This window comes from Leuresthes tenuis, unplaced genomic scaffold (assembly GCF_036924035.1).
Source record: "Leuresthes tenuis unplaced genomic scaffold, fLeuTen1.0.hap1 SCAF_9, whole genome shotgun sequence".
Taxonomy (NCBI): Eukaryota; Metazoa; Chordata; class Actinopteri; order Atheriniformes; family Atherinopsidae; genus Leuresthes; species Leuresthes tenuis.
Window position 1 is genome coordinate 2,216,183 of NW_027325363.1, and position 12,965 is coordinate 2,229,147.

A 12,965-nucleotide genomic window follows, 5' to 3' on the forward strand; every position below is an offset into this window, starting at 1 on the left:
ATACTGTCCAATTATTAATAAGCACTTATTATGTTTGTAGTTGATTTAATTTTCCATAGAATTACAACATTTTCTGGTTCAGGGTTGTATGAACAAGTCGTCCTCCTGTATTCTAATGAGTGTGATATTATAATCATAGAATAATAGATATAAATGAGTAAAATTTCTCTCATTAACAGCTGCCGATGCGCCAAGAGACGCAGCCGTGGTGACGTCATGGAGGAAAACGCTGCAGGGAAAGTTTCATGAGATCCTGAATTTATAAAGAACTAATAGAAATATAACTTTGATCCCACTTTGCTGTTCTTATTCTAATATTTAGACGGAAGCCTTCACCCTGACACGTGGTCCTTGGAAACATCGAGCTGTGGTGTGTTTGGGTTGCTGTGGTGCGTTTGGTGCGGGCGGGGCCGGTGTGGCGGAGCGGGGCGGTGCAGCGGAGGAGGTGGAGCGGGGCGGTGCAGAGGAGGAGGCGGGGTGGCGCTGATGCTGAGGAGGGATGACAGAGGAAGAGCAACAGGTGTCGGCCGCGGACTGCAGACGGTTTAATGCGGAAAATCTGGACAAAAGCCCGAGAACACAAAGAGGAACCGATGAAAGGTGGGAGCGCGAATGTCTGTTTTTATCCCATCTGAGTGAATTTGATAAAGTCTTCAGATAAATATCCTCTTTTTGCATCTAAACTCTGTGTAAATTGATGATAAACGAAGCGTGGAGCTCAGGTGGGAAGTTGGTGTTCTGCAGCAGGAAGAACCTTCAGGTTGGGAGATAAAAGTCCTTAAAAGTCACAGATTTCCTCACTTAAGTCTTTTTAACTTTCATTTTTATTTGACCTGGAAACACGTGAATTCGCGCGTGTTCTGACCCACTCTGCAGGTAACAGTCAGATTGATTCTTTACGGCGAGAGTCTCGTTTTCAGGTCCACTCGTGGCATCTGAATATGGTCCACATTGAGATCATAACACACCGTAACTGTACCAGTACCAGTACCAGTACCAGTTCCAGTTCCTGTACCAGTACCAGTACCAGTTCCAGTACCAGTACCTGTACCAGTACCTGTACCATTAACTGTACCAGTACCTGTAACTGTACCTGTAACTGTACCTGTAACTGTACCAGTACCAATACCAGTTCCAGTTCCAGTTCCTGTACCAGTACCAGTACCAGTTCCAGTACCAGTACCTGTACCAGTACCTGTACCAGTACCTGTACCATTAACTGTACCAGTACCTGTAACTGTACCAGTACCTGTACCAGTACCAGTACCAGTAACTGTACCAGTTCCAGTACCAGTACCTGTACCAGTACCTGTACCAGTACCAGTACCAGTACCAGTACCTGTAACTGTACCAGTACCTGTACCATTAACTGTACCAGTACCTGTAACTGTACCAGTACCTGTACCAGTACCAGTACCAGTAACTGTACCAGTTCCAGTACCAGTACCTGTACCAGTACCTGTACCAGTACCAGTACCTGTACCAGTACCATTACCAGTACCAGTACCAGTTCCAGTTCCTGTACCATTACCAGTACCTGTACCAGTACCACTACCAGTACCAGTACCAGTACCAGTACCAGTTCCAGTTCCTGTACCATTACCATTACCAGTACCTGTACCTGTACCTGTACCAGTGCCAGTGCCAGTACCAGTACCAGTTCCAGTTCCAGTACCAGTACCAGTACCAGTACCAGTACCTGTACCAGTGCCAGTACCAGTACCAGTTCCAGTTCCAGTACCAGTACCAGTAACTGTACCAGTGCCAGTACCAGTACCAGTACCTGTACCAGTACCAGTTCCAGTACCTGTACCTGTACCAGTTCCAGTACCAGTACCTGTAACTGTACCATTACCAGTACCAGTACCTGTACCAGTACCAGTGCCAGTACCAGTGCCAGTACCAGTACCAGTGCCAGTACCAGTTCCAGTACCAGTACCATTACCAGTACCAGTACCTGTAACTGTACCAGTGCCAGTAACAGTACCAGTACCAGTTCCAGTACCAGTACCAGTACCAGTGCCAGTACCATTACCAGTACCTGTAACTGTACCAGTACCAGTACCAGTGCCAGTACCAGTACCAGTACCTGTACCAGTGCCAGTACCATTACCAGTAACTGTACCAGTACCAGTACCTGTACCTGTACCGGTACCTGTACCAGTACCAGTACCAGTACCAGTACCAGTAACTGTACCAGTACCAGTACCAGTACCTGTACCAGTACCAGTACCGGTACCTGTACCGGTACCGGTACCTGTACCAGTACCATTACCAGTACCAGTACCAGTACCAGTAACTGTACCAGTACCAGTACCAGTACCTGTACCAGTACCAGTACCGGTACCTGTACCGGTACCGGTACCTGTACCAGTACCATTACCAGTACCAGTACCAGTACCAGTAACTGTACCAGTACCAGTACCAGTACCTGTACCGGTACCTGTACCAGTACCAGTACCAGTACCAGTAACTGTACCAGTACCAGTACCAGTACCAGTGCCAGTACCAGTGCCAGTACCAGTACCTGTACCAGTGCCAGTACCAGTGCCAGTAACTGTACCAGTACCTGTACCAGTGCCAGTACCAGTACCAGTACCAGTACCAGTACCAGTACCAGTGCCGACCTCACAGATTCAGTATTTACCTTTCATATGTGCAGTTTTGCATATTTCACACTAAAAACGGATGAAATTATGTTTTGAGTGTGAATATTTTTCATTATTGAATAATTTCCCTTTAAGACCATGATGAATATTTATGTTTTAAACTAATAAGGTAAGTTTTTACTCATCCACCCACACATTCATATCCAGTTTTTAGCAGTAACAGATGACGTCCAGGTCGAATAATTCCTGTTTCTTGCTCACTTAATCGACAGATTATGCATTTCCAGAGCCTCATATGACTGGCTTTGTGCTGAAGAACGTCATCTTTCTTTTCTACGGTCTTGTCCCTCCTTCCTTTTCTTTATTCCAGTAGGCGGTGATTAGTAGTTAGACTTAATTAAGATACTGCAGCCTGATGTCTGAAAAGAAATGTGTGTATTTCTGAGTGTGGAAGGGCCACACTGTGGAGTTTTTATCATTATCATAATTCAAAGACATCACTCGGTTATCTGACCATCAAAGGGAAGAGCCGAGCAGTTTTAATGTTAATAACTTTGTGTCAGTCATTTATGGCGTCCCTCAGGGATCCGTTTTGGGCCAGTCTTAATTAGCCTGTACCTCCTTCTGCCCTAATGGTGCATTGTGGTTGGTGTATATGCTGCTTTCACTGCTAAATGCAAGCATTGGTCGAGTGAAATACCGATTAAACGCTGTGGAGATTCCACTCTTAAGTTTTATTCTGATTCTGTTGTGGAAATCTGTGCAGAATCTGCTTCAAAAACATATTTTTTACCATTTTATTTGTTGCAGTGGTCTGTATACTGATGTTATTACATCTTAAATGTAAAGATCATGTTCATATTTGTATCGGTTAATCTTTACACCTCTAATCATTAGGAAATATTCTACGCTGATGATACACAGTTGTACATCCCACTTCTACAGTTTAGTCCTTTTCCTCTAAAGCTGAACAAATATTGTCCATCTTTTAGAGCTAAATGTCTTCACAGACTTTTAATCCAATTATTCATGTCTTTTCATCCCAAACTGTCTAAAAAATGTGACATTTTCTGTTCTTTTTGATACAGATGATGCACACAAAAGTCTATCTTGGGCACATTTCAGAAGGCAGTCGTGTTCACATCAGAGTCACTTTAGAGGAAAGTTAGTTTTAGTTTAGTAAACCTTTAAATCTTATCTGTACTGAATGAGAATTTAGTTTCAGAATACACATATTTACAGCATATAAAATGTGATAAATACGTCAGTTCTGTTCTTTTAAGTCTAGTTTTCCAGTTAAAGCCCCTCCTGTTCTTCTACATATAAGACATATTTGTTCCTTTCATTACATATAATTTATATTAGATCGATCTCTTCGGTAATTTGGTTTAAAATAGAGACACAAATAGAGCTCCTTTTCTCTTTGCTCTGGCTTCCAGTTCACTTTAAAATTCAATTTAAACCCCCTGCTGATCATGTTTAAGTCTCTCGGGCCCATTATTACGTACAGATGTGTTGAAACACATCATCCCGACAGCCTCCTTCATCACGGTGAAAATGAGAGGACGGCAGAACACTTACCCATGACTCTATGCATCATTTCTTTGTTTTTATGTTGGAGTTTATTGTATTGTGTAATATTTTGAGCAGATATTGGTGTATTTAACTGTGCTTCAGGAAGAAAAATGATTGATGGGATGCTTTGAAAGCATGTGGTGAGAAAGAAATGTGCTGAGTACGTTAGATTTAACGTAAAATATATTTATTCCTTGGCCTTTAACTGCATTTAACACTTTTTAACAGGTTTTACTTGTTTTATCTGCCTATAAGTTTGTGTTTTACATTGATTTGGTCAACTGTGCTTGTCTTAAATGTGCTTTATAACTAAGTTTGACTAATCCTTGGTATATTTAACGATTAGTTAACTTAAAGTTTAGTGTTTTAAAACAGCTAGTGTTGTGTTAAGTGTATTTTAGTTGCAATTAAATGGTTAAAAGCAGAATTTGAAGTGTGTTTATTGTACTTTTGTGTGCTAAAGTGGGAATGAGCTACTTTATGATGCTTTGACTTTACATTAATTTAGCAGATGCATCAGTCAAAAAGGGACTTAAGAAATGCTTTGACTTATAGACTGTAGGTTTGACCAGACTTTGGTTAAAAAGCAGGAATTCTTCATGCAGTTTGAAGACTGAACAGTCTGCTCAAGAACCAGAGAAAGTCTTTCCATCAGTTTTGACTTGTGAGAATCTTCTTTGTGGTCTCTTTTCTCGATGAAACCATCAGAATCGATGCTTTCTCTCTGTTTCCCTCCAGCTGCTAAAACCACCTGATGCTGCAGCCTGATCCGATCACCTGGGATTGAACCGGCCAACACACACAAGCTAACAAACGCTCGCAGACATGGCGAACAGCCGCGTAAACCCGCCTATCCTGACAGAGCAGGAGGAGCTGCAGAGGAGAGCCAATCAGATTACAGATGAGGTAATGACCCATGTGGGAAGTTTGGACCTTATTATTTATACGTGGACTCTTGTTTAATGACGCATTTCTTTGTCTTGGATGCAAAACCAACACAGGTTTTTAAAAAATACGTTTTGATTTAACGACTTAGAAGATTATATTTTAAAAAATGTTCTGATTACCTCATTAAACACTTCAGTGTATGCATGACCAATGTGAAGAGATCATAGAATTTCAATTCAGTCAATATAAAATGGATAAATACAGCAATAAAACATAGGAATAAGATTAGTTGATACTGTTTTTATTGTAGATCTGCTGCTGTGTTTGGGATCTTTGTCCTGTTGATGAGCCAGTTTCAGCCCAGCTTTAGCTGTGGGACAGATGGCCTCACATCTGACTCTAGAATACTTTGGTATCCAGAGGAGTTCATGGTGGACTCAATGACTGCAAGGTGCCCAGGTCCTGTGGCTGCAGAACCAGCCCAGATCATCAGCCCTCCACCACCGTGCTTGACAGCTGGTATGAGGTGTTTGTGCTGATATGCTATGTTTGGTTTCCTCCAAACGTGCTGCTGTGCATTAGGACCAAACATCTCCACTTTGCTCTGGTCTGTCCAAAGGACATTGTTCCAGAAGTCTTGAGCTTTGTTCAGATGCAGCTTTGCAAACCTAAGCTGTGCTGCCATGTTCTTTTTAGAGAGAAGAGGCTTTCTCCTGCAGCCCTTCCAAACAAGCCATCCTTGTTCAGTCTTTTTCTAACTGTGCTGTCATGACCTTTAACCTTTAGCATGCTAACTGAGGCCTGTAGAGTCTGAGATGTAGCTCTTTGCTTTTTCACCTTGGGGTGACCTTTAACCTTTAACATGCTAACTGAGGCCTGTAGAGTCTGAGATGTAGCTCTTTGCTTTTTCACCTTGGGGTGACCTTTAACCTTTAACATGCTAACTGAGGCCTGTAGAGTCTGAGATGTAGCTCTGGGCTTTTTCACCTTGGGGTGACCTTTAACCTTTAACCTGCTAACTGAGGCCTGTAGAGTCTGAGATGTAGCTCTGGGCTTTTTCACCTTGGGGTGACCTTTAACCTTTAACATGCTAACTGAGGCCTGTAGAGTCTGAGATGTAGCTCTGGGCTTTTTCACCTTGGGGTGACCTTTGACCTTTAACATGCTAACTGAGGCCTGTAGAGTCTGAGATGTAGCTCTGGGCTTCTTCACCTTGGGGTGACCTTTAACCTTTAGCATGCTAACTGAGGCCTGTGGAGTCTGAGATGTAGCTCTGGGCTTCTTCACCTTGGGGTGAACTTGCTGGGACGTCCACTCCTGGGAAGATTGACAGCTGATAGTCTGGAAATGGCCTTATAACCCTTCCCAGACTGATGGGCAGCAGCAGCTGCTTCTCTGAGATCATTGCTGGTGTCTTTCCTCCTTGGCATCGTGTTAAACTGACAGAACTCCTGCTTTTATAGAGCTGCTCACACCTGATCAGTTATTCATCTTCTTCATTTTAACATAATTCTCTTTGGGTTAGCCTTCCATTAGACAGTGAAACATATTTCTGACAGCATCAGAAATTTAGGATGATCATCCTGACATCTCTGACAATCTTCTTCTTCTGTTAGCTACTTGACTAATTTGAATCCCCCCCACTGGGGGATGAATAAAGTATTTTTCTGTTCTATTCTTTGCAAACATAAGCTGTGCTGCCATGTTCTTTTTAGAGAGAAGAGGCTTCCTCCTGCAGCCCTTCCAAACAAGCCATCCTTGTTCAGTCTTCCGAATCAGAGACAAAAAGCTACACAACACGTCCAGCACCTTTAAAACCTGAGGGGAGAGCCCCTTAACAACACCTGGCTCACCTGGTTGCCGTAGAGACGGCTGGTCTCCCAGTGCAATCGTGTGCAGAGAAACAGGCGCTGATGGGTTCATACACACACAGGCTGGGTTTCAGAGCCATTTGTCACCTCATCATCCGCTGGGTGGGGACGTCCCCGGGGACCGAGGTGATATTTACACAAACACTCACAGCGAGGGGCTGGCAGACCGCGGCAGGCTTCCTGTGCGTACCGACCGGTGTCAACTCTTTTCACATAAACAACATTTACCCCTGATGGAAGAAAGCTTTAATTTCAAACAGACAAAACTGATTCTCCCCTTCTAAATGTGTTTCTTCACACATAACGACAAAGTGAAAGTGTTCCTCTTCAAAATGTTTTCTTTAAAAAATGGAAATCTGATTGGACTGAAGTTTTCAGACTCTGTGGCGCCTGCAGATTGTATGAATTTGGGTTTGGTTTGAACTTGAACTAAAGACATCTTTGTATCGACAGTCCAGCTTCATTTCTTCCAGACTTTCCTGTAACCTTTAAAGTGTCCTGATCAACAGTTCTGCAGCTTTCTGAAGCCTTTAAAGTGTCCTGATCAACAGTTCTGCAGCTTTCTGTAACCTTTAAAGTGTCCTGATCAACAGTTCTGCAGCTTTCTGAAACCTTTAAAGTGTCCTGATCAACTGTTCTGCAGCTTTCTGAAGCTCTTTCAGAGTTTTTCTTTGGACATTTTCTGCTTTTCCCCTCATCTTCAGTCCTTGTTCCTGAACATTTTCAGTGCTTTTTCTTTGTTCAGCCACTTAACTCTGAGCTATGAACCATTCAGGCAGAAAAAAGGCTCCTAACTCAAGGGATGAACCAGTGTTGTGTCGACACAGAACAGACAACTTAGCAAAGAAGCCATTTTAAACTGGATCTTTAGGCACTTTGTTACCAGCAGCCTGTCACAAAGACACATCATTTGTTCCCATTTCTTTAGCTGCATCTATGAAAAACAGCAAAGAAAACACAGTTTGACAGACAGAAAATAGGATTTCTGCAGCAACAAGGTGATTCCCAAAGAGCTATTAGCTGAAAACTTGGCATATCTCAGCATGGTGTGCAGTGTGTCCTTAAAACATTTGAGGAAACTGGACAAGTGGAGGACAAAAGAAGAAGTGTCAGGCCTAAAAAACTATCTCCAGCAGATGAACAGGATCTGAAAGTGATGTCCTTAAGAAAGAGGAAAAAATCCAGCTGTGACCTGACAGGACCTGAGAGATGCATCTGGACCTTCAGCTGATCCATCTACTGTTGGCCCAAGCCTCATCAGAAATGGTCTCCATGGAAGGGTGGCTGTCAAGAAGCCGTTCTTAAGGAAGGGAAACAGGGAGAAAAGGCTGAGCTGTGCCAAATGACACAAGAAGTGGACTGAAAATCAGTGGCAACAGGTCTTATGGAGGGATGAATCCTCCCCAGAGCCCGGACCTCAACATTATTGAAGCAGTGTGGGATCATCTGACAGAGAACGGAACAAAAGGCAGCCCACATCCAAAGAAGAGCTTTGGGATGTCCTTCAAGAAGCCTGGAGAACTATTCCTGAAGACTCCTTAAAGAAATGACAGAAAGCTCGTCTCAGAGGGTTCAGGCTGTGTTGGAGAATAAAGGAGCTCAGAGCAGATATTCACTTTAAAGCTGCTGAGAACTGATAAAAAACTCTGTTTCTGCCTCAGATTCTTGGTTTATGTTCATGTTTGAACATGTTTCAGTGAATCTCTGCAGCTGGTTCCTGTTTCTATGGATAAATATAAAGAAAACAGGAGTTTTTTTTACTCTTTTGTAACTGTAGGAAGATTTTGTGAGACAGATGTGGAAAAATAATGTGGAAATATGTTTTACGAGTCGTGATTTAATGTGTTTTTGTGTCTTTTAGTCTCTGGACAGCACGCGTCGGATGCTTCAGTTGGTCGAGGAGGTACTAAAACACACAAATTTAAGACATCAATAATGAAAACAACCAATACAAGTCATTTAGAAAGACACTGGATGAAGAATGAGAGCAGATAAACCTCGTTATCATGTCTGCTTCATCCTCTGTTCATCAACCCTCGGGAGGATGTGCAGAGGATGATGATTTATCAAATGACTCTGAACAACAGTTTTTCTTTGGACATTTTCTGCTTTTTCCCTCATCTTCAGTCCTTGTTCCTGAACATTTTCAGTGTTTTTTCTTTGTTCAGCCACTTAACTCTGACCTTTGACCCATTCAGGCAGAAAAAAGGCTCCTAACTCAAGGGATGAACCAGTGTTGTGTCGACACAGAACAGACAACTTAGCAAAGAAGCCATTTTAAACTGGATCTTTAGGCACTTTGTCACAAAGACACATCATTTGTTCCCATTTCTTTAGCTGCATCTATGAAAAACAGCAAAGAAAACACAGTTTGACAGACAGAAAATAGGATTTCTGCAGCAACAAGGTGATTCCCAAAGAGCTATTAGCTGAAAACTTGGCATATCTCAGCATGGTGTGCAGTGTGTCCTTAAAACATTTGAGGAAACTGGACAAGTGGAGGACAAAAGAAGAAGAGTCAGGCCTAAAAAACTATCTGATTTATCAGAGGATGATGATTCATCAAATGACTCTGAACTGATTGTTCTTAGACACTGAAAACAAAGTGAGAGAGCAGGGATAATACAAGCTTTAACACCCATTTTTCCAATAAACACGACGCATGTGGAACATTTAGTATTCGTTTCTAATTGAAGTGTCTTTATCTTCTCCCTCCTGCAGAGTAAAGATGTCGGGATCAGAACTGTGGTGATGTTAGATGAACAAGGAGGTAATCACTTCTGGGTTATAACCGTTTAATTTATGCATGAAATGAATCAAATGAAAACAAAATGAGCTGTTTTACAGGCAACAGAGTCACGAGTTCACCTCTGAATCACTTAAATCATCGTGCAATCTGTTCTAATTAGCTGAAATACATCAACACTGACTTCATTTACATTTCTCTAATAGTTAAACACATTGTAATGTGTGTAAATTTGCATATTCATTGCTACCAAATGAATTAATATAGACTTGTAGCATCTTTTCAATCATTTTCTCTTATATTAAGCTACACAGTAGCTCATAGTTTACATGGTGCTTCCACTTGTAATCACAAAAACAGCCCAATATGAAGTAAAAGTCTCCTGAAACCACCTCAGCGGGAACAGACTGGATCCTTATGTCCAGTCAGAGTGAATTTCTGACTGAAGAAGATCGTTTTTTTTCAGTAAATGTATTATTTCTGCACATTTGATGTTAAGTTTCCATTCATGCACCTGTTCCTGGTCTTTGATGGAATAAGAGTCTGTGAACATCTTGTTCTCATTGACATCGGTTCTGACTGGTACCACAGAACCAGTCGCCCTGCAGCTGTAGGAACAACTTTCGAATCCCAATGGTTCTCAGCTCATAAAAAACTCCCCAAAGGTCCAGTGTGTCACATTCAGTGAGTTCTAATGAGACAAATAATGAGCATCAACCAGCTAAAAGCCCCGCCTTCCCACCACCTTCTGTGGCTGAGAGAATAACAATAATACATTTTATTTATAGGTCACCGTTCGTAGGTTAAAAACAATGCAACACAGACCATGATAACAAAATCAGGTTAAAATTGCAGTGCAAATGAAGTCATAGGGAAAAGGAGGAGGTGGGACAGTCAGGTGGATAGAGGAGGAGGATCGGAGAGGGCAACATGGAGGTCAGACAGGTAGGGAGGGGCAAGGCTGTGAATGGACTTAAATGTCAACAGGAGGACTTTCAATTCAATTCAATTCAATTCAATTAAATTTTATTTATATAGTGCCAGATTACAACAATTGTCATCTCAAGGCACTTAACTTAATATAGTCCAATTCAAGCCAATTGGAATTCAATTCATTGTAATCATAATCCAATTAATTCATATGGAGCCAATTCAAAAATAATTTCCTAGCTAAGGAAACCAACAGATTGGACCGAAACTTGTCTTCAGTCCAATCTCCCGTCACAGCCATAGCCATAGCTCTAGCCTTGTTATCATAGTCCTCTTCATAGTTATTTATTCATAGCCACAGTAAATCATAGTCTTGTTTTGTTTTTCATAGTCTTGGTTTTTTGTCATCGTTTAAGTATTTTTGAATCCGGCTCTGCCGCGCTTTTTGTTCTTGCCTTTTTGGAAATAAACTTTCCTTTGAATCCAAAGAGCTGCGTCTGGGTCCTACCTCTCCACAGTCCCTGACAGAAACTGCCGGTTTCGGATAGTGTTGATTTGGAACCGATGAGGAGAATCTCAGTTTTATCGCTGTTTAATTTGAGAAAATTGGAAGAGAACCAGGATTTTATGTTGTTTAGGCAGTCTGTGAGAGAGTGGAGGTGGGTTTACTGGAGAGGTAGAGCTGGGTGTCATCCGCATAGCAGTGAAAACTGATGGTGTACATGCGGGAGGAGATGGTGCCGAGAGGAAGGAGGTAAATGATGACGAGGAGGGGCCCCAGGACAGAGCCCTGGGGCACGCCTGAAGTGACGGGAGAAGACTGGGATGTGAAGGATTTGAGTTGAATGAACTCAAATCAAGAATGAAAAATGAAAAACAACAATAGTTTGCTTTAGAGCCAATGTTTGGGTTGTTGTTTCTGGGAGTTTGAGCTCAGAAGGTCGAGCCGCAGGGTTTGGATATAAACTGCTTGTTCTCAGCTAATAAAAAACACAATAATTCTTAGTTTCACACAACTCTAAACTAACTAAAACATAGTTATGAGCATATTCCATAGCAATGAATGAGCTGTAAGCTCATATTGATCCCAAGTGAAATGCCTCTTATCCACATAAACATTTTAGTTTGAAGTATTGGGATTGCCTGAACACGGCTGACCAATCAGAGCAGCTCACTGCTCCTCTCTGCTGTTTCAACATCATAAAACGATGCACCGTAAAACTCCTGTTCCAGAGCAGTTGGAGCGTATCGAGGAGGGCATGGACTCCATCAACAGGGACATGCGAGAGGCAGAGAAGAATCTGACGGACATGGCCCAGTGCTGTGGTCTCTGTATCTGGCCACTCAGGAAGTATGCTCCGGATCCTCACCTCCTGGTGTCCAGTTCCATTAAATATAATCTCTATCAGCAGGTATCTGCACAGGAACCGAGAGAATCTGAAGGTGGGATTCAGCCTTCCATTTATAGTCCAAAAAGCATTGATCTCTTATGTTTGGGCAGGCAAAAATAATCATGTGGAGAGAAAAATAATCAGCTATTGTCTGACTGATGTAACTTTAACCAGATATCCATCACCTATAATGTGGATATCTGCAGGCCACACTGGAAGCCCTCAAAGACCCAATCTCAGTTGCTCTCTAGAGCCTCAACCTTTGGTTTTGCATGATTTTGGGTGAGTTACGATGCCTCTTGCTTTCAGAATTAAGGGGTGTAGTTATCCAGCTGCCATTTGGTTGCCCAGATGACCCCAAAAGAAAAAGGACACCCGTCCAACATGGAAGGTTGAAAAATGGAGGTTAGGGTCAATAAAAGGAATTGAGATTGGAGCAGAGTTGGGAGACGATAGCTGTTGGGTTCCCAGGCTGCATAAAATCATATTTAAATAAGATATTTGTTGGGATTTTAGCAGGTTTATTCCTCCAACACTTACAGAGTTAATAGATGCACTGTGCAGAGCTGAAAAATGTGAGAGAGGTTATTTCTGTAGCCTCTATGGTCTTCTTCTCCTGCAGAAAAACGGTAAAAAATCAGCATATTCAACTCAACACATAGGACTGCTTGGTCACCAGCACCTTTCCACCCATGGGACACCTTCTTTGTCCACTTCAGATGCAGAAGGGACCTGCCATAGAGCTGCATATTAGCTTTCTGCTGTGCTGAGTGATGCACCGGCTCCTTCATTATGTGTATGCATTTAGCAGATGCTTTTATCCAAAGCAACTTACAGGTAGGCATGTAGGGTAAGGGGGTCTTGCCTAAGGACCCCTACTGGAGGTAATACCCTTCATGCAGGGGATTTGAACCCAGGTCTCCCACATGGACAATGATACCACTACACTATGCCG

General features: G+C 42.3%; 1 protein-coding gene across 2 annotated transcripts in view; it reads left to right on the forward strand.

Annotated features, from left to right (window-relative positions):
- Positions 1-504: 504 nt before the first annotated feature.
- Positions 505-12,965, forward strand: part of LOC140313904 (synaptosomal-associated protein 25) — a 23,373-nt gene continuing 10,912 nt past the window's right edge. Inside the window, exons 1-5 of one of the 2 annotated variants that reach the window (XM_072391891.1) lie at positions 505-600; positions 4,923-5,090; positions 8,805-8,846; positions 9,665-9,713; positions 11,853-11,970. In XM_072391891.1, coding sequence (XP_072247992.1) covers positions 5,010-5,090; positions 8,805-8,846; positions 9,665-9,713; positions 11,853-11,970 — 290 coding nt within the window. In that variant the 5' untranslated portion in view covers positions 505-600; positions 4,923-5,009. The remainder of the gene's footprint in view (positions 601-4,922; positions 5,091-8,804; positions 8,847-9,664; positions 9,714-11,852; positions 11,971-12,965) is intronic. The other variant, XM_072391890.1, reaches the window with a different exon arrangement.